The sequence below is a fragment of the Anomaloglossus baeobatrachus genome, chromosome 4, assembly GCF_048569485.1.
Source record: "Anomaloglossus baeobatrachus isolate aAnoBae1 chromosome 4, aAnoBae1.hap1, whole genome shotgun sequence".
In the NCBI taxonomy this organism is placed as follows: Eukaryota; Metazoa; Chordata; class Amphibia; order Anura; family Aromobatidae; genus Anomaloglossus; species Anomaloglossus baeobatrachus.
This window is the reverse complement of record NC_134356.1, coordinates 330801259-330821760: the sequence shown is the minus strand read 5'-3', so window position 1 is coordinate 330821760 and position 20502 is coordinate 330801259. Positions and strand designations below refer to the sequence as shown.

Here is a 20502-nt window from a genome sequence, read left to right as displayed (position 1 = left end):
ATTAAGCAGTGTTCATCTGCGAGTCTTTCTCATGCAAAATAGGCATGAGAAAATCTTCGCATGCTACATTTTAGTAGCGTGTTTTGGATCACAAGTACTGATACAAGTCTATGAGTGCGTGTGCAACATTGGACTGCACTCAGATGACCGAGTCTCAGCTCTTGCACCCACATGCCAGCCTATGATAGCGAGAGAAAAAAATTAGAATACGGGTGGCATTCGCATGTCATACAGATGGCATACGAATGTCACACGGATCCTTCATGTTAACTACCTACACACTTGCATACAGCGTAGGACTGGCTACCGGAGGAATCTCCAGTAATACCAGTCCTGGCCGCGGTTACATGCACTGAACTCCGGAGCTGTCACCTGAGCTCTGGGGTGCAGCCTGGACTGAACAGCGAGTGCCAAGTGATTGATTCCACGGCGATTGCTGTTCAGTTCATGACAGCTGCAGACAGGCCGGGCTGATCTCTGGAGCTCAGGTGAGAGCTCCGGAGTTCAGTGCAGGTAACCGCGGCCAGGCCTGGTATTACTGGAGATTCCTCCGCTAGCCAATCCTACGCTGCTTGCATCGCACTCGCATGACGCTTGCATGTCATACGGAAGCTAGGTGAGAAAAAAAACAAACAAAACATACGTAGATCATACACAGGACACTCGACTCAGTTTTCTGGGCGAGTTTCACAGGGATTTTTTATTCGCAAGTGGACAAGAGCTCTAACAAGCAGCCTCGGGGTCCGCGTGTTTCAGACCTCTGCTCTAGATTATTGTAGCGATATAGGCGTTTTGCATTGCTTACACAATTCCCTGAGGGCGTACCTATAAGCTGCTCTGCATTATTACCTTGCCACAACCTCTTGGTAAAGACCTTGAACAGCAGACCTTCAAAAGCGGCAATAAATTAAAAGGCCCATATCGCCTTGAATCATATGGAGCGGTTTTAAAAAAACAAAACAAAAAAAACCCCACCTTAATACTTAGTATACCAACAAGAAATAAATAAGAGCAACAACTGGCCACTTTTGACTTCACAGGTTCTTTTTCGATAAAAAGGAACATGCAAATTTATGCAGCTTTTCTGTTTGAATTCATACCTAGAACTTCAATGCTTTAATGCTGACCACTAGGCTACATTGCTTGAAGAAAATCAGTCAGCAGGAAGCCCAGTCAAACACAAGTTCAGCAATACTTTTACCTGACCAGCCTGCTGCTCCATTACTGAGAAATCAGCAATTTAATTTATATGTAAATGAGGCTGTAGGTTTGAAGCTTATGTCAATTCAGCTCTAGTAGTCACCAGGCCTGCCTCCTCATGCTTGACTGACAGCTCCTTTACCTGAACTTTCACAGCATAGAGGCTGTCAGTCAACAGAAGGAGGCAGTGCTAGGTGGGGAATAGAGCTGGAGTTCATATCTACAGCCTCATGTGCACATACATTTATATGCTGATTTATCAAGAACAGACTGCCATGTAAAAATATTGCTGGACTTGCCTGTGATAGAGCTACATGCACTTATAAATAGTTGGGGTGTGTAATCCTGCAGACAGATTCCTTTTATTATTATTTTTTTGTTTTTGTTTTTTTAACTTTATGGCATCTTTTTGCTATGCTAATGTAATTTTTTGTCTTCCCTTGTTTCTTCCTAGGATAATGATTTGACTTTGAGGCAACTTTTATGTTTGGAAGAAAGTGAGCTTAGACAGGTAAGGTACACCTGAAAGGCTTATGTATTGAGCACTTCAGAACTCTAAAGAAGTCTTTGGCGTGATACATAAAGAACTATAGAGTTAAGCGGGCTTTACACGCTACGATATCGTTAATGTTTTATCGTCGGGGTCACGTTGTTAGTGATGCACATCCGGCGTCATTAACGATATCGCAGCGTGTGATACTTACCAGCGACCTTAAGCGACCTCAAAAATGGTGAAAATTGTTCACCATGGAGAGGTCGTCCCAAACTCAAAAATCTGTAATGGTTGATTATCGATGTTGTTCGTCGCTCCTGTGGCAGCACACATCGCTGTGTGTGACACCGCAGGAGCGAGGAACAACTCCTTACCTGCCGCCGGCCGCAATGCGGAAGGAAGGAGGTGAGCGGGATTTTACGTCCCGCTCATCTCCACCCCTCCGCTTTGATTGGCCGGCCGCTTAGTGACGTCGCGGTGACATCGCTGTGACGCCGATCGCACCTCCCCCTTGAAGGAGGGATTGTTCGGCAGTCACAGCGACGACGCCGACCAGGTAAGTGTGTGTGACACTGCTGTAGCGATAATGTTCGCTGCGGCAGCGATCACACGAAATTGCATGCACGACAGGGGCGGGTGCTTTTGCGTACAATATCGCTACCAATTGCTAGCGATATCGTAGCGTGTAAAGCCCGCTTTAATTTGTCTCTAAATTTTGCTCAAGGTGTTTTAGGTTAAAAAAAAATAAAAATAAAATCAAATACCAAATTTATTCAAATAAATGCCCTTCTTAAAGGGAACCTGACATTAGAAAATTGCCTATGAAATTAGAGGTTATCCATTTCCTTAACATTGATAGGTCATCATTGTCTGATCGTCTGAGGTCCGACTCCCCCACTGGTCTGCTGTTCTTAGTAGCTGCAGCAGCCAGCTGTAAATGCTTAGTTCCAAAGCTGCCCCGTCACCTGATAGTGGTCGGGTACTGCAAATCCACCTCCCATTCAAATCAATAGTAGGCGGATGTGCAGTACACTTCCACTTTCAGAACATGGAGCAGCTCTGGACCTGAGCATTTTGGGACACCACTGTCACCAAGTACAGGTAGTCTGCGGGATGTCTGACTCTGGCCGAACAGACCAAGAACAGCTGATTGGCATGAGTGTCGGACCCCTGCCTAAGGATAGGACATCAATGTTAAAGTGGTCAACCCCTTTAATTCCAGGCTCCTCCAGGCAATTTGTTGATATTTACAGTGATGTTTATAACTATAGCAAAGCCTCTACACATATAAGTCTGGGAATAGTTTAATAGGCAATTTTCTGATGTCAGATTTCTTTTCATGCACCTTACTCCAGCAAGCTTTTAGCATAAGATCTCATGCAGATACCTATGCATATTGGTCCGATATTAGACCACAAAGCATGGACAGGCCGCAACTGTTTTTGTTTTTTTTGTTGTTTGTTTTTTTTTCCCACACACTGCACACCAGTGTTAAATTGTTAATGAGCACTAGCGCAGTCAGTCAGTGTGCAGTCCGTGTACAGCCTATTACACACCAAGCATATATATTTTTATTATATATTAAAATGTCGTTTTTGTACCTTAAATGATTTATGTGAAATCTCTGGATTTGGGTGACTTTCTTCATAGTTGAAGATCCATTCTTTGAAGAACAAATGATTTTTTAAATGACCTTTAGAGAATTGGAAGTTCGGTTCACGTATTTTCTTTGGCTGCCGTAAGACAAATTATGGCCATTTTTCATGACAGTTGCCAGGTCTGTAAATAATCATGGGATGTGATAATAATTTATAACAAGAGCACTCATACTTAGTTATAATAATTGATGTGGCGTGCTCTCAAAGCAATTATTTTACTTTTTCATTCTTTGACCGTGAAATTGCAGATACTTCTGCCAATTTTTGGGGATAATTTTCAAACTACAAATGCATAAATCAAACTTTCCAAACGTGTGAAATTAGCGAGAATTCATTTCAGTCGGGATGTTCTGTGTAGTGTAACGCTAATCTTGTGATGCAAATGAATACTTCATAGCTATTGCATTATTTCATTGTTCAATAACTAAAGTCTTCATGTAAGTTCAGGCATTATTTTTGTATTTTATTACTGGGAGCTCCCTCCTTCTGTACTTTTACCATGGTTTCTAATGGGCAAGCTGGTGGCATTGGGGTTATCTCCAAACCTGGATATTGTAGAGAGTAATGTCCAGCTGGCGGCTGGACCTTACTAACAATTGCTGTTGCTATTGCTGGCCTAGCTTTCTGCTGGAATATCCTTCTATCTGTTTCACAAATTTAAGGTGCGGAAAAAGTCTTAAGGAGGTGGTTCACTACCCTGCAATAGTGACCACATTCCTGTATAACTGATAGGGAAGACTTTTTCTAAGTACCTTGATCAGCCAATTCTGCCTCTGAGTGGTGCGATTGCAGTCCGCTCATCCCCATGAACTGACCCCCCCAGGCTCCATGAATACTGGGATCCGGTGATGTCACATCCACTTCGGGGGGCTTTACACGTTGCGACATCGCTACAGATATATCGTCAGGGTCACGTCGTTAGTGATTCACATCCAGCGCCGGTAGCGACATTGCAACGTGTAAATCCTAGGTGCGACGATTAACGAGCACAGAAGCGTACAATATCGCTGATCTGTGTAACGTCCATTTCCATAATGTCGGTTCGAGCGCAGGTACAATGTTGTTTGTCGTTCCTGCAGCTTCACCCACACATTGCTGTGTGTAAACCCGCAGGAGCGACAAACATCTCCTTTCCTGCGTCCCGACGGCAATGCGGAAGGGAGAAGGTGGGCGGGATGTTACGTCCCGCTCTTCTTTGCCCCTCCGCTTCTATTGGCCGGCCGATTAGTGACGTCGCTGTGACGCCGAACACACCTCCCCCTTGAAGGAGGGATTGTTTGGCAGTCACAGCGACATTGCCGACCAGGTATGTGCCTGTGAAGCTGCCGTAGCGATAATGTTCGCTACGGCAGCAATCACCACATATCGCATGTGCGACGGGGGCGGGTGCTATCGCGCTGGACATCGCTAGCAATTGCTAGCGATGTCGCAACGAGTAAAGCCCGCCTTCCAGTTAACCCAAAATCACCGCGGCCAGCCCTAGTCTTCCTTAGTGACTGGGCTGTGGGCAGAGTTTCACCGCTCATCACAGACCTGCATCGCTCCTGCTTGCAGCGCTCTGCAGGGAAGGAGAGCGTGCGCATGATGCTGAGCTGTGACGAGTGGTGGAACGCCGCTCGTAGCCCAATCACTCAGGAAGACTAGGACCGGCCTCGGTGATGTCGGGTCAACTGGAAGTTGACATGACATTACTGGATCCCAGAGGTCACGGAGCCCGAGGGGTCACTTAATGGGGATGAGAGGACTACAATAGTGCCGTTCACAGGCAGAATTGGCTGATCAAGGTATTTACAAAAAGCCTTCCCTATTAGTTTTACAGGGATCTGGTCACTATTGCAGAGTAGTTAACCACATCTTTCAGAGGACCAGTCAGCTCTTCTAAAATACCTGTTATATTGGTTCTGAAATTACTGCTGTGGAGCATAATTTTCTAGAATTTTGTCTTGCATTATTCAATCCTTATATGTTTTGCATTTCCATTTACCTTGTCATTGGGTCTTGGCTCTGTACAGTTTTACACTGTAGAATACTGGTTACGTACAACTTCTTTACAGCCAGCAGCCCAGCAAGTGACAAATTACTGGAATCGGTATCTGTCTCTATATTATATTGCTCTCAGATTAGGTGGCAAAAACCTGATGACAGATTCAATTTAAGATCTATGTGTGTCAATGAAATTGCAGTTTTGACTTTTTGTTACTTAAGAAACATTTATTACGTTACTTTTACATTCATATGAGATTTGTGATTTATTTCATTAGTCTTTAAAATTATTGCATAGACGATGAGTGTTGCTGTAATGATCATTCCGTGTTTTAAAACAGGCAGGAATTACAGATGTTAAAGACTGTAAGAAGATTATGGCAGCAATGAAAGAAATTCATGTTGAAGAGACAAAACTTGAGAAGTTTCAATCACTTTCAAAGCTGGAATCAAGGTATTTCCTCATAAAACAGTGTGACTTATATACATTGAAATAGTAGTGCATCAGTCATAGCATATGTAGCTGAATCATTTCTTACACCCCCACCTAAGTATTTCAAACAGATCATTCATGTATGATCGCAGACAATTAGAATGAACGCCAACTTGAGGCATTGAGTAACCCAGACACGAATCCTCTAACGTGTTAAAAGGATCACTATTGTGTAAAAGGTATATTGTTGAAATATTTGATCTCTATTAACGAATGGTTTGAACATGGTCTCCCTGTTACTAAACTCTCCCCTCTCCAATCCATTCTGAATGCCGCAGCCAGGATCATTTTCCTCTGCAACCGCTTCACTCATGCCTCTGCTCTGTGCCAGTCATTACACTGGTTGCCTATCCGCTACAGAATCCAACATAAACTTATCACTCTTACTCACAAAGCTCTCCACGGTTCCGCACCACCCTACATCTCCACCCTCATCTCTGTCTATCACCCCACCCATGCCCTCCGCTCTGCTAATGACCTAAGACTGACATCCTCAACAATTCGAACCTCCCACTCCCGTCTTCAAGATTTCTCACGAGCTGCGCCTATGCTCTGGAGCACACTACCAAGAGCAATCCTATTAATTCCCAACATCCACACCTTTTAAGCGGGCCCTAAAAACGCATTTCTTTAGACTAGCCTATTGCCTCACTGGCCTGATCTAATCTAGTCCCGTTCTGCCCTTCATAACAAAAAATTTACTTCCAATTCTTGTCCCCTATACCTGTATAAATTCTGGCCAATGACTGGTTCATGCAGCTGATTTTAAATCCCCTATTAAATCGATGGCTGGACCGTATATGACAAGCTTTTCTCCCCACATTCACCTTTTGTGCCTCCCCTATTTCCTCATAGACTGTAAGCTTACGAGCAGGGCCCTCACTCCTCTTGGTATCTTAATTTTGTTTTTTTGTATTGTCTCAAATTGTCTCTACATGTCCCCTCTGAACTGTAAAGCGCTGCGGAATATGTTGGCGCAATAGAAATAAAACTTTTTTTTTTTTATTATTATTATTAACGTGCTGATCTGCAGAACTCTGCAGCAGTCTCATAACATTGAATGGGTCTGGTCTGTTTTGCATAATTCTGTTTACATATGGCTGCTGCTGTAGCTACCATCTAATCTATGGATGTGCTGTGTGTTGGACCCCACCAGTGTGATAATGAGCAGTCATCAGAATCTTATGACCGGACTACCCCTTTAACCCCCTTATCTAGTACGTCATAGGTCATGTCCCTGGTCTTGATGCGGTTTCTCATGCAGAGCCGGTATCTTTATCTGCACATATCGGCTGATCTGATTAGCAGACATGTGCCTCTATCAACCTTGGGTGGATTTGAGTGTTTTTTTCTGCCAAGAAACACGTAATTGATACAGATATGCAAATATGAATACTTAACATGTGCACATACCCGAATACTGAATATTTATAAAAACTCTTATTTTGATGGGTGAAAATGCACACATTGTACCTATATAATGGAAGAGTTCCTACACTCCACATCTACTAAATATAGATAATGTACAGGTCATCTTTTTCTGCAGTTAAAGGGAACCTGTCAGGTCTAATATGCATCCAGAACAATGAGCAGTTCTAGGTGCATATTACTAATCCCTGCCTAACCATCCCTGTATACACTAGCATAGATAGAGATCTTTAGAAAAAGTATTTCTAAAGATCTTTTATCATATGCTAATAAGCGCAGGGACTTGTCCCAAGGGTGTTGCTACTCATCCCTTGCAGCATCAGAGGATGATCTCACCTCTCTGCTGCTATCGCCGCCCGACGTTGGATTTTGGCTCAGTAAGCATGATCCTGGAGTTTGTCATGTGCACTGCTTCAGTTTGAAGCCAGGACACATACACCCGGCTTCATAGTGCGCATGACCAAAACTCATGCATGGTCCCGTGCTCATTAGCATATGATAACATCTTTAGAAATACTTTTTTTTAAAGATCCCTTTGTCTTTGCTACTAGATATACTAGATACAGGGTCGGTTAGGCAGGGATTAGCAATATGCACCCAGAGCTGCTCGTGGTTCGTTCTGGGTGCATATTGTACCTGACAGGTTCCCTTTAAGCATTGGCCTGAGGCAGATGAGAAAAATGCCTGACTAAGATGGCTGAAATCATAGCTGTGTGTTATCGGTGGAGTGTAAATTGTGTCTTATTGTGCAAATAGTTGGATATCATGGCTATTTTAGTACAGCACTGTTGCAAGTGTCTGATTTTTGTTTGGGTTGTTTAACACAAGACATTGATTTAGAGAAGCCATTAATGTTAATGGAGCTGCGGCACTGACTTGTGCATTATTTTTTTTTGCCTGTACTTCTTTATAATCTCTCAACATACAAAATGTTTCTTATTTGCCATCTTTGCATTTCTTCCCATAACAGTGATGAGCTGTTTGCGTTCCTGCTGAGGCTGAATCGGCAATGTAATGCTATAAGTCATGCAGTCGTAGCTGTAAGCAACCAAATACCCTCGAATCCTCAAAAGGTAAATATGCTGTTCTGATGAATAAAAGCCTTGGGTGGTCCCGTTTAGAAATCTGGCAATTTAACAGAACAGTGGATTAAATGTAAAAAGTATTGATTTTTTTTTCCTTTTTTGTCTTTTCTTACTATGTTACAAAAAAATGTTACATAGTTACATAGGTTGAAAAAAGACTTAGGTCCATCTAGTTCAACCTTCCTCTACAAATTCAACATTTTGTCATTTATAACTGACAATATTGTGTGTACTGAGGAAATCATCCAGCCCTTTTTTAAAGCTGTTATAGTATCTGCCATTACTACAGTGCCTTGCGTTAGTATTCGGCCCCCTTAAATTTTTCAACCTTCTCCCACATTTCAGGCTTCAAACATAAAGATAAAAATTTTAGTGTTATGGTGAAGAATCAAGAACAAGTGGGACACAATTGTGAAGTGGAACGAAATTTATTGCTTGTTTTAAACTTTTTTAAAAAATAAATAACTGAAAATTGGGGTGTGCAGTATTATTCGTCCCCTTTACTTTCAGTGCAGCAAACTCACTCCAGAAGTTCATTGAGGATCTCTGAATGATCCAATGTTGTCCTAAAAGACTGATGATAAATATAATCCACCTGTGTGTAATCAAGTCTGCGTATAAATGCACCTGCTCTGTGATAGCCTCAGTGTTCTGTTTAAAGCGCAGATAGCATAATGAAGACCAAGGAACACAACAGGCAGGTCCGTGATACTGTTGTGGAGAAGTTTAAAGCCGGATTTGGTTACAAAAAGATTTCCAAAACTTTAAACATCCAAAGGAGCAGTGTGGATGCGATTATATTGAAATGGAAGGAGTACCATTGCAAAGCTACCAAGACCTGGCCATACCTCAAGAATTTCATCTCAAACAAGGAGAAGACTGATCAGAGATGCAGCCAAGAGTACCATGATCACTGTGGATGAACTGCGAGATCTACAGCTGAGGTGGGAAAGTCTGTCCATAAAACAACAATCAGTCGTGCACTGCACAAATCTGGCCTTTATAAAAGAGTAGCAAGAAGAAAGCCATTTCTCAAATATAACTATAAAAAAGTGTTTTTAAAACTGCCACAAGCCACCTGGGAGACACACCAAACATGTGTAAGGTGGTGCTCTGGTCAGATGAAACCAAAATCTAATTATTTGGGCACAATGCCAAACGATATTTGGCGTAAAAGCAACACAGCTCCTCACCCTTAACATACCATCCCCACTGTCAAACATGGTGGTGGCAGCATCATGGTTTATGCCTGCATTTCTTCAGCAGGGACAGGGAAGATGGTTAAAATTAATGGGAAGATGGATGGAGCCAAATACAGGACCATTCTTGAAGAAAACCTGTTGAAGTCTGCAAAAGACCTGGGACGGAGATTTGTCTTCCAACAAGACAATGATCCCAAATATAAAGCAAAATCTACAATAGAATGGTTCAGAAATAAATGTATCCAGGTGTTAGAAAGGCCAAGTCAAAGTCCAGACCTGAATCCAATCGAGAATCTGTGGAAAGAGCTGAAAACTGCTGCTCACAAACGCTCTCCATCCAACCTCATTCAGCTCGAGCTGTTTGCAAAGGAAGAATCTGCAAGAATTTCAATCTCTCGATGTGGAAAACTGATAGACACATACCCCAAGCGACTTGCAGCTGTAATCGCAGCAAAAAGTGGCACTACAAAGTATTAACTTAAAGGGGCCGAATAATATTGCACACCCCAATTTTCAGTTATTTATTTTTTAAAAAAGTTTAAAATAAGCAATAAATTTTGTTTAACTTCACAATTGTGTTCCACTTGTTGATTCTTCACCATAACATTACATTTTTTATCTTTTGTTTGAAGCCTGAAATGTGGGAAAAAGTTGATAAATTCATGGGGGCCAAATACTTGTAGTAGGCCATTCCACAGTCTGACTGCTCTAACTGTAAAGAACCCTTTGCTATTTACTTGTCGGTATCGCTTTTCTTCAACTTGCAGTGTATGCCCTCCTGGTCTTTAGTACTGTCTTTGAAAGGAATAAGTCATGAGCCAGTCCTTTATATTGACCACACATGTATTTATACATATAAATGAGATCTCCTCTCAGACGTCTTTTTTTCTAAGCTAAGCAAATCCAACTTTTTCAACCTCTCATCATATGGGAGGCCATCCATTCCTTGCAATAATCTAGTTACAGTCTTTGAACTGACTCTAACTTCTTAATATCCTTTTTAAAATGTGGAGCCCAAAACTGGATCCCATACTCTAGATGTGGCCTTACAAGTGATTTATAGAGGGGTAACAATATGTTGGGATCATGGTATCTAATTTGTTAATGTTTAATTTACTCAGACGCAGGCGTACTTCTTCTTGTGTTAAATTAGTTATATCGGGTGGTGAACTTTGCTTTTTAACTATTGGAATTATCCCTGGAACAGTTAGTTCCTTGGTGAACATTGATGTGAAGTGCCTGTTTAATATCTCAACCTTTTGTGTGTCCTCTATAATTACTTTTGTTATTATATTTTAAGGGGCCAATACTATCCTTTGTTTTCCTTTTGGCATTAATGTATTTATAAAAGATTTTGGGATTTATTATAATGTCCTTTGCGATTTTTGTTTCAGTAGCTAATTTTGTTTGCTTGATTTTCTTTTTTACATTTCCTATTGTGAATTTTATACAATTGAAATGCTCTTTCTGTATTCTCAGCCTTAAAGATTTTGAATGCCCTTTGTTTTTGTTTTATTATACTTTGTAGTGTCTTATTTATCCATAGTGGTTTCTTTTTATTCCTGGACATTTTATTACCAGAGGGTATAAGTTTTTTACAGGACTCTAGGAATATATCCTTAAACTTGCCCCATTTATGTTCGGTATCCCCAGTTACCAGGACATAATCCCAACCTAAACAATTAAGCTCTTCCCTTAATTTGTTGAAATCAGCTTTCCTAAAATTCCGGGTTTTAGCATTTCCCCTTTTAAATGTTCTATTGAATATTACTTTGAGGCTTACCATATTATATTATGATCACTGGTGCCATGTAAGCTTTGATACAGACTGTCATTGGATCACTTATGCAATTATTTTTTAATTAAACATTTTTGTTTTAAAATGTTATTTTCACCCGCCGCCACACCCCAAATATAAAAACAAGTTATCCAGCTGACAGGAAATAACTTGCTAATCACTGAGGTCCAACTGCTTTGACTTCCAGCAATCTTAATATCTGGGCTTTTGAACCCCTAAAATGTTTAAGTGCCTCAATCACTGGATTGTTCAGGGTCCCAGTAGTTGGACAGCAATAAGCAAGTTATCCCATGAACAGTGTTTTTCAGGAATAACATTTTAATTTGTTTGCTGATGTTTTTGTGGCTTTACGTTGCGTAAGGGGAATTAACATCCTTAAGTATGTTGTCACACACCACAGTTCACACACTTGTTAGATTTTGCTATTGTAGCAGCTGTTTCTTATTTTGGCAGATAGTGACAGCTAGGGGAAAAAGTGTTTTTCTATGGGCGGATAAAAAAAGCATTATGGCTGGTGAAGGCTTAGAACTCTAACTATTGTTTGCTTTTTGTGTGAGTTAATAAGAATAAAGCAAGTGTGATGTTTCAGTCATGGTTTAGAATATGTGCACATGATTAGGACATACAGTGTCCTGTACGCAGTGTGTCTTCTCCTGCATGCCCGCAAGTGTTCTCCGTAGCTACCCGTGCCCACAATCCGGGTTAGGGACACTGCAGACTTTCGCTCTATGAACACTCATGTCTCTGCAGCATAAATTGACACACTGCAGCTCAGGAAGCCGCACTGTAGGTCAGTTTACGCTGCGGAGAAAAAAAACACAGTGGGCATGAGATTTCTATAAATCCATCCCCTGTGCTTTTACTGTAGCAGACAACATTTAGGACACAGCGAAAAACTGTATCCAAAACACTACAAACCCTGATCATGTGCACTCACCCTTAAGGCCCAGTCACACACAACGACTTACCAGCGATCCCGACAACGATGTGAGCTGATCAGGATCTCTGGTAAGTCGCTGGTAAGTCGCTGGTGAGATGTCACACAGTCAGAACTTACCAACGACGCAGTAACGATCAGCGACCTGAATAACTATCTCGGCGGGCCCGTGTTAGGAGGTCGTTGGTAGGTGTCAAACACAGCGATGCGTCCTGCCCAGCAGGACATCGCCTTTGAAGAAAAATGGTCCGGACCATTCGGCAACGACTAGTGATCTCACAGCAGGGGCCTGATCGCTGGTAGGTGTCACACATACGAGATCGCTGGCGAGATCGTTGCTGCATCATAGAAGCTATGACTCAGCAACGATCTTGTTAGCGATCTCGTTGTGTGTGACGGGGCCTTTTTTTTTACCAACAGTTTCTTGCTCCAGCGATTGGCATCTTAAAGCCTAAGCCACCCGGCGAGAAAATGGGTGCGAGTGGAGTGCAATAAAACATCGCATTCCACTCGGACCAATTCTAGCCTGTGGGTCAGCGCACAAGCGATTATTTTCTCAGCCCTAATCGGACCGAGAAAACAATTGCAGCAAGCTGCGAGTGTAATGTGAGACTCATTTCTCTTGCACCCATTCAAGTGTATGGAGCGAGAGAAAAATCGCACTGCACTCGCGGTACATTGGTATACCGCACGTGCAGAGCGAGAATCACAATAGCTGGCTACGCAGGAGAGAGGGAGATAAATTCCTCCCTCCCCTCCTCCGTGCCGGCCCTTCCCTCCTCAGCGCTGGCCTGCCCCTCCTGAGAGCCGGGCCGCCCCCCGCAGCTGAGGTTCGCTTGCACGGTTGGACCGCAGTCGCAGGGATACTAGCATGACACTGGGCTCCTGCTGTGCTGCCAGCGCGAGCCGAGTGTCATGCGAGCATCCCGTGTGGCCCCGGCCTTACTTTTATTCGCTATTTTGCATTTATTGTTATCTTTATTGTTTCTTGTTAGTGGTGTGAATTAAAGGAAATCTGTCAGGTGATTCATGCTGCCTGATCCGTGGGCTGCATGAATCACAGCCTGCCTGCACTAATATTCTCTGAAACGCTCCTGCATTTTAGAATGAAGATTCTTTGAAGACCAGTCTGACACCATCCCCGGCTGGCTTCCCCTAGTGCCAATTGACAGGTACACGCGAGGGAGAGAGACCTGTTAATAACGTCTAGCATCACTGGGAAAGCCAGCCGGTGGCAGGATAGTCTCTGATTCATGCTGCAAAAGTTTGAACAGCATGAATGACTGACAGGTTCCCTTTAAAATACTATGGAAGCATGCTTCTTATAAAAAGTAGTCATCATATAATGTAATGTAATCAGTTGTCCTCTTACCATGCCATAATAAGTCTGCTTGTAAGTAGCAGCAGACACACCCTCAGCTCCACTCGGATGGCAGAAGTCAGACATTTTTAATCTCCACAGGTGAAAACTATGATCAATGCTGACCATTGCATACAAGTGCAAAGACTGCATAAGAAACCCTGCATTCAATGTGTGCCCATACGTGATCAGAAACCAAGCAGTTATGGAATGCTTTTTGGATAAATTAAAAAATAAAATAACAAAAATATTTTTTGTAATCATAGCAGGTGACTTAGTACTTTTCTGAATCATCTTTTTGTCCTGATTTCAAAAATGTATATAGTTTCTCTCTAGCACGTATAGTTTTCATGGAGCAGCATCATTGTTATAAGTTTACTGGCAACATTAAAGGTCACACAGAGATAAATCTGCGGCAGATCTGTGGTTGCAGTGAAATTGTGGACAATCAGTGACAGGTTTGTGGCTGTGTACAAATGGAACAATATGTCCATGATTTCACTGCAACCACAGATCTGCCAAAGATTTATCTCTGTGTGTGACGGGCCTTAAGAAAACTAATCTACATATTAGAAAATAATGCTTCACCTTATAAAACAAATTTTATTGAACCAAAATAATTTCACATGCAAAATAGTAACCAAAATATGAGCAGAAATTAAAAGTGCTCACATTAGACTGTCGTTGATACGATTTTTCAGGGTTGTCCCTATATAACATCCAACAGTAATATGCCATCGAGTGATTCCTAAAACCCTGGTAGCAGTGTTCCATTACTTTTATGTCGTGGTTAAAACACCTCGTCTTGTTCATTGCTTACATTCCCAAGATTTTGAGGGAAAAAAATCTAAATGTGAATGGAAAAAAAGGCATTTTCAGAGACACGTGACATCCAAGACACTGGTATGCATTTACCACTTCCTCAACACCTTCAACATATTCTGGAGATTTATTTTTTCCTAAGACTTTTTTCGCAGATTCACTTGAAGCTTTTCCAAGATCTCAATTCCATATCATTTAGAGTTCCTTCAAACACATCATCTCTCATAAGCTCTCTGATCTGAGGACCAACAAATACCCCTTCCTTCAGTTTTGCTGGTGAAATGCTGGAGAATTTTTGCCATGGCTTTCACAAAGTTTTTAATCAATCCTAAATTTATATGTAGTGGATGATTTTTGTTGGAGCAACTAAATGATTATGCTGAAAATTGTCTCTACCTGGAGCATAGATGTTTCTCTGTCCCCAATCACGATGAACATAATCCTCTACTGTATTTCTACTGTCTCATAAACACATACATGAAGCAACAATATTTTGTGAAACTTCCTTGCATTCCTATCAGGATACCAATCACTTTCAAATCTTCTCATATATTCCATTGATGATACTTATATTTAGATGACATGAGTGAGCAACAGGGATTGATGGTTTCATATTTCCATTGTGAAGCAACACTGCTTTCAAACTTCTCTGGGATGAGTGAATAAACAATCGCCAATCTGCAGCACAATACTCTTGATTCAATTCTTCAAAGAGGCCATTCACATTGTTACCGTACACCAGTAGTCCATCAACTGTTAAAAATTAAAGTGTTACTTCTGTTTCAGTAATAACACACTTTGACATCATCATGAAAAAGATTCTTCTGTTTCAACCTAGATGCAAAAAGTTCAGCTTTATATTTTGACAATGAAAGGTTTCTGATGAGATCATTTAATTCATGTTGCGTAAAAGCGTTCTGGCTGCTCCATCAGGGACATACTCACCTTGACTTGAGGTCTTCATGTCATCACCAGTAGCTTCAGCTCCATAGTCTTCATATCCTACTTCATTTTCCTCCAATCCAGTCAACGGTGGTACAGGAACTGGCAATGTACCATCATTAGGAACTGGCCTAATTGCAGATTCAAGTTCAGGGTAATTAATCTTATGTTTGTTCTTCGTAGAAAAGCCCTTTAGTTTGACAAAACAAAAGTAGCAGTCATCACTATGACTTTTGGGTACTCTCCAAATCATGGGAACAGCAAATGGCATAACCACTTTCCTCATATTTAACCAGTCACGAAGACCATTTGAACAACTTGAGCATATCACATGAGGGGCCCATCATACATTGAAAATGCAGAAATAACATAACAAAAATACTTCTACTCAGAAACTTTGTGATAGAGCAAAACTAACATATTTTTGGAATCTGCACATCAAACTCCATAAAACAGACATATTACCTTTACTGATAATTTTTTTGTGTTGACCAGTGTTAAAGAATAAAATAAGTTCTTACTCTTTGTGCAGCAAAAAAAGAAAAACATCTAATATCTCTAATATATTGATTCATTTCTTAATAGGTAGTCTTGGAGTGGGATTCTTCTCAAAATTTTTCCACCGTTTGCAAAGACATTCTCACCAGTGTTACAGATCTGAGCAAAGAGATATGCAAACTACAAGATCTTTTAATTAAGGTTTGTATGTACTAAGGATTGTATGTGCCTCCTGTCCTGTGGTCTCAGGGTTTTTTTCCCCTTTTGGCTCAAGGTGAAGATGCATACTGCTATGTACAATAAAGTAAGATTTATAAGAAACTTTGAAATGGGGCGGGAGAGAAGGTGGGAGAGTTAAAATTTGGTGTTAGCACCAAATCATTCACTTACAAACCAACAACACAGTGACAAGCTCTTGTCAAGAAGGGTCACTTTGAGTAATGGGCTGGAGGGGAAAAACTGACAGGATAGGATTCAGTAAATTGAGCACTAGTGTCACAAAGGAATTTGTTGCTGAATGATGCCATGTGGAAGTTATACAGCTAAAGAAGTTACAAGGCAGTACGCTGTAATACTGGAACTGAAGGAAGTGTAAAAGTACATCAGGGATAACCAAGGTTATAAATATTGTGCTGCAAATAAGACATACTTATGACCTCCTGCTTAAGAAAATAAATAGAATGAATAGCTGCACAAAATTTATTAAGTAAGCCCACACAGGCTGTGGCGGAAGACATTTTCATCTTTCTTAGGAAATGTAAACTGTAAAGCTAAACTAACATTTCCAAAAATAATAAAACTTGGAGAATCTAATTCATAAACTCAGATCTTGATTTATACTATCTGGTACTGGACACGATTACAGATTCCTGGCCGCTTACAATTCCTATTCAGACTCCTTAGCTTGTAATGGACATGCACTTAATAAACATGTTGCCTGTATTGTCAGAAGAAAATATATTTTTAGAAGTACCTCTTCCTTGAAAAGAGGTTAATTTGTTTAGTCGGTTTTTGCCAAATTTCAGTTAGAAAGGCAGGCAAGAGGATAAAGCAGTGTCTAGTAACACAGTCACTGCCGTCTAAACATACATTGATGCCCAAATCCAGCAAAACTAATGAGGTTTTAGAAGGTAAATCTGGTAAGAATATTTTATTTTAGTTATAGCCACTTCTGTCTGTGATTGATATTTATTTACTTTTACAAGAGCACCTGTCATGCGGAAATAGGATGTGATCTGCAGACAGATTATGGAGCATGAGGAGCTGATCAGACTGATATACGTTTTTGTGGAAAAAAGTTTCGGTAAACCTTGTATTCAATGCATTGAAATCCCTGGTGCTTCAATAAATCCAGAGAGTGGTCCTACTCCGTGATTGACAGTTATTCCTGTATGCACACTTATACAGGGATCACTAGTTGTGCCGCCCAGGAGGTGTGTGTATGTATGTATGTATGTATGTATGTATGTATAAAATATATATATATAATCATGTTTCCCCGCAAAAAAAGACCTCCCCCAAAAATAAGACTTAGCAGGAGTTTTCAGGGTGGCTTAAATATAAGACATCCCCTGAAAATAAGACCTAGCTGCGGTCAATAATGAAGAGTCCATGCAGCGGTAAAAAAGTTAAAGAATCCTGCAGGACACTTCATTATAGACGGCGGACACCCACTAAAGAAAGAAGACAGAAGACCCCGCAATAATACTCACCAGATGCCGACCGGGAGCAGGTGAGCGCATCAAGGTGCTACGCCGGAACATACACACACACTTTCATCAGATCACACACACACACACACACACACACGCGCTACAGATCGCATACACACACTTACCACATCCAGCGATATTGCTTGCGTCTCTGCGCGCGTAAGGACCTGCGTCGCTGTGCACTGCACTTGGGCTTTCAGGACCCGCAGATTGATCACATGGCCGGAAGCACGTGGTATCTCCAGATGTTGTGAGTGTGTGCGCACGATTATACAGGTATGTCCGATATCGTGAGTGTGTGTGAGTGTATGCGATCGGATGTGTGAGTGTCGGCAAGAGGAAGACGGCGTGCAGCACATCTGCTGGGAGCGCCCACCGGAGGTCACAGGGAGGAATGATGTGTGTGTGTGTGTTAGAGCTGAGTGTATAGAAGAGCTGTGTGTTAGAGCTGAGTGTATTGCAGAGTTGTGTGTGTGTGTTAGAGCTGAGTGTATAGCAGTGCTGTGTGCGTGTGTTTGTGTTAGAGCTGAGTGTATAGCAGAACTGTACAATCAGCTTACAAGGGACAACATAGTGTAAACACACACACAGCACACAGGGGAGACACCACATAGTGAACACAGCTCAAGAAACACATCACCAGATACCAATATACTGCACACAGCAAGAAAGAGACAGTGCACAGGGGTGAAAGAGATGAAATGACGCAACACATACAATACACAAATGCAGAGGGATGACCTACAACTGATATATTGGAAAGCGCAATCAGTGTGACACATGTCCAATGCTCCTGTCAGCACCACTAAGCATAGACAGATCTTCATTTCACCGTACTGCCGATGCGATCGGGCCTATTTCTAGTGTACGTGTGTGTGTATATATATATAAAATATATATAAAATTATGCTATCTGATGTGTGACTGTTCTGATGTATGTGTTCAGTCAGATGCAGGGGAGCACAGCTGCATAGAGATCACAGGAGGAGGAATGATGTGAAATCTGGTATGTGTGTATGTATGCCATCTGATATGTGTGTGTGTGTGAGTCAGATGCAGGGGAGGACAGCGTGCTGCATAGAGATCACAGGGAGGAATGATATATAGTGTTGAGCGGACCCGGACCTGAAAAATCCGGATCCGAGCGGTTTGAGCGCCAGATCCGAGTCCGACCCGGACGCGGGATTCCGGGTGCACGATCCGGATTCGGCAATTATTTTTTTTCTCTCTGTCTCTGTCTCTCTGTCTCCGGATTCCACTCCTCATTGACATATATTGGCCGGATTCCTGATCGGATCTCGGACTTCCGTGTCAACCCGACAGTGATCCGCCGGACCCGGATTATTGCCAATCCGCTCAACTCTAATGATATAGAATCTGATTGTGTGTGTGTGCTCTGAAGTATGTGTGTCGGCCAGACAAAGGTGAGGCGTGCAGCACACCTGCTGGGAGATCTGGGAGCCATACAGACGCCCAGGCTGGTAAGTATGACGATCCTGGAAAGGGGGGGGTCTGCTTTTTGTGGGAGGATAAAAAAACAGTTTCTTATTTTCGGGGAAACAGGGTATATACACACACCTCTAGTGTGCAGATAGAGGGATATATATATATATATATATATATATATATATATATATATATATATATATATATATATATATATATATATATATATATATATAAGATATATATATATATATATATATATATGACATATATATATATCTATATATATATATATAGATATATATATATAGATATATATATATGTATATATATATATAATGCTACTGTTCAAAAGTTTAGTGTCACATAGATATTTCATTATTGTGAAAGAAAAGCACATTTTTTTTTTTCGATGAAGCTAACATTAAATTAAACAGAGATACACTCTATACATTGGAATAAATCAAAAAGGGGGCCACTTAACAATTAAAATGGCAACAACTCGAACAATGAATAAAACCAAAGAGAAAGAGTCTTTAAACTTGCCAAATAACAAATGTACCCACACAAGCCATATTATGAAAATATAAATTATTTTATTATAGATGCTGTAGGGAAAACAATTGTAGGCATACATACATAAATATAGGACCAAGGGAATTAGTGCTGGAGGGGAAAACCCCACGTGTCCCAGGCATTCATTCAGGAGAACAAGTCTCTACTGAGTAACGGCAGACATACCATAATTAATCACTCCAGGCAGACAAAGCTCAAAGGGTAAAATGCGGCCAAAGAGACCAAGACAGATAGTAGCCAAAGGCAGAGCAACCTACCAGGGGAATATGTCGCCGAGGGCCGGGATAACACGTGGGGACCAACGTCCCAACACGTGTTTCGCTCCGTGTGCTTCGTCGGGGGACGACTAAAATAGTGCAAAATGTGGATCTTATATAGGGGGTCCCACCCCAATGAAAAACGCCCCTTCATTAAGTTAAACCTGAGGAACAGGGTATACCGGACCGCGCCGCAATGGATCCTCAGCAGCGGAAGCCGGGGGAAGAAAACTTCCTGTGACGTCACAGCACTTCCGGTATTCCGCTGCTAAGGACGCCAACCGCGGCCGCGTCAGGAGAAGGGACTTCCCTCTGGTGCATCATCGGGTAAGTCCGCCTCAATAGAAGGCGCGAAACCGTCCATTATTAAACAGGGCAACAGTGCCCACAGTTGTAAAAAGAACGGGAGGTAAATTATAGGAACGTTCCGTAAAACGATCTCAATATACCACCAGTGGAGATGAATACAGATGGGACATAGAGAAAAAAGAAGGTACATTAGAGAGAACAGGAGGGGAATAGTATCGGCCAATCCAAAGCCACATGTTTAAAGCCACATATACAAAGATAAAGCATAATGCATATAATGCGCATACATACATAAATAGTAAG

At 41.5% G+C, this 20502-nt stretch overlaps 1 protein-coding gene across 1 annotated transcript in view; it reads left to right on the top strand.

Annotated features, from left to right (window-relative positions):
• The window catches only part of ASZ1 (ankyrin repeat, SAM and basic leucine zipper domain containing 1), a 222246-nt gene that overhangs the window by 184271 nt on the left and 17473 nt on the right, over positions 1–20502 (top strand). The window contains exons 9-12 of the mRNA XM_075342520.1: positions 1655–1711; positions 5676–5788; positions 8226–8328; positions 15987–16100. Coding sequence (XP_075198635.1) covers positions 1655–1711; positions 5676–5788; positions 8226–8328; positions 15987–16100 — 387 coding nt within the window. The remainder of the gene's footprint in view (positions 1–1654; positions 1712–5675; positions 5789–8225; positions 8329–15986; positions 16101–20502) is intronic.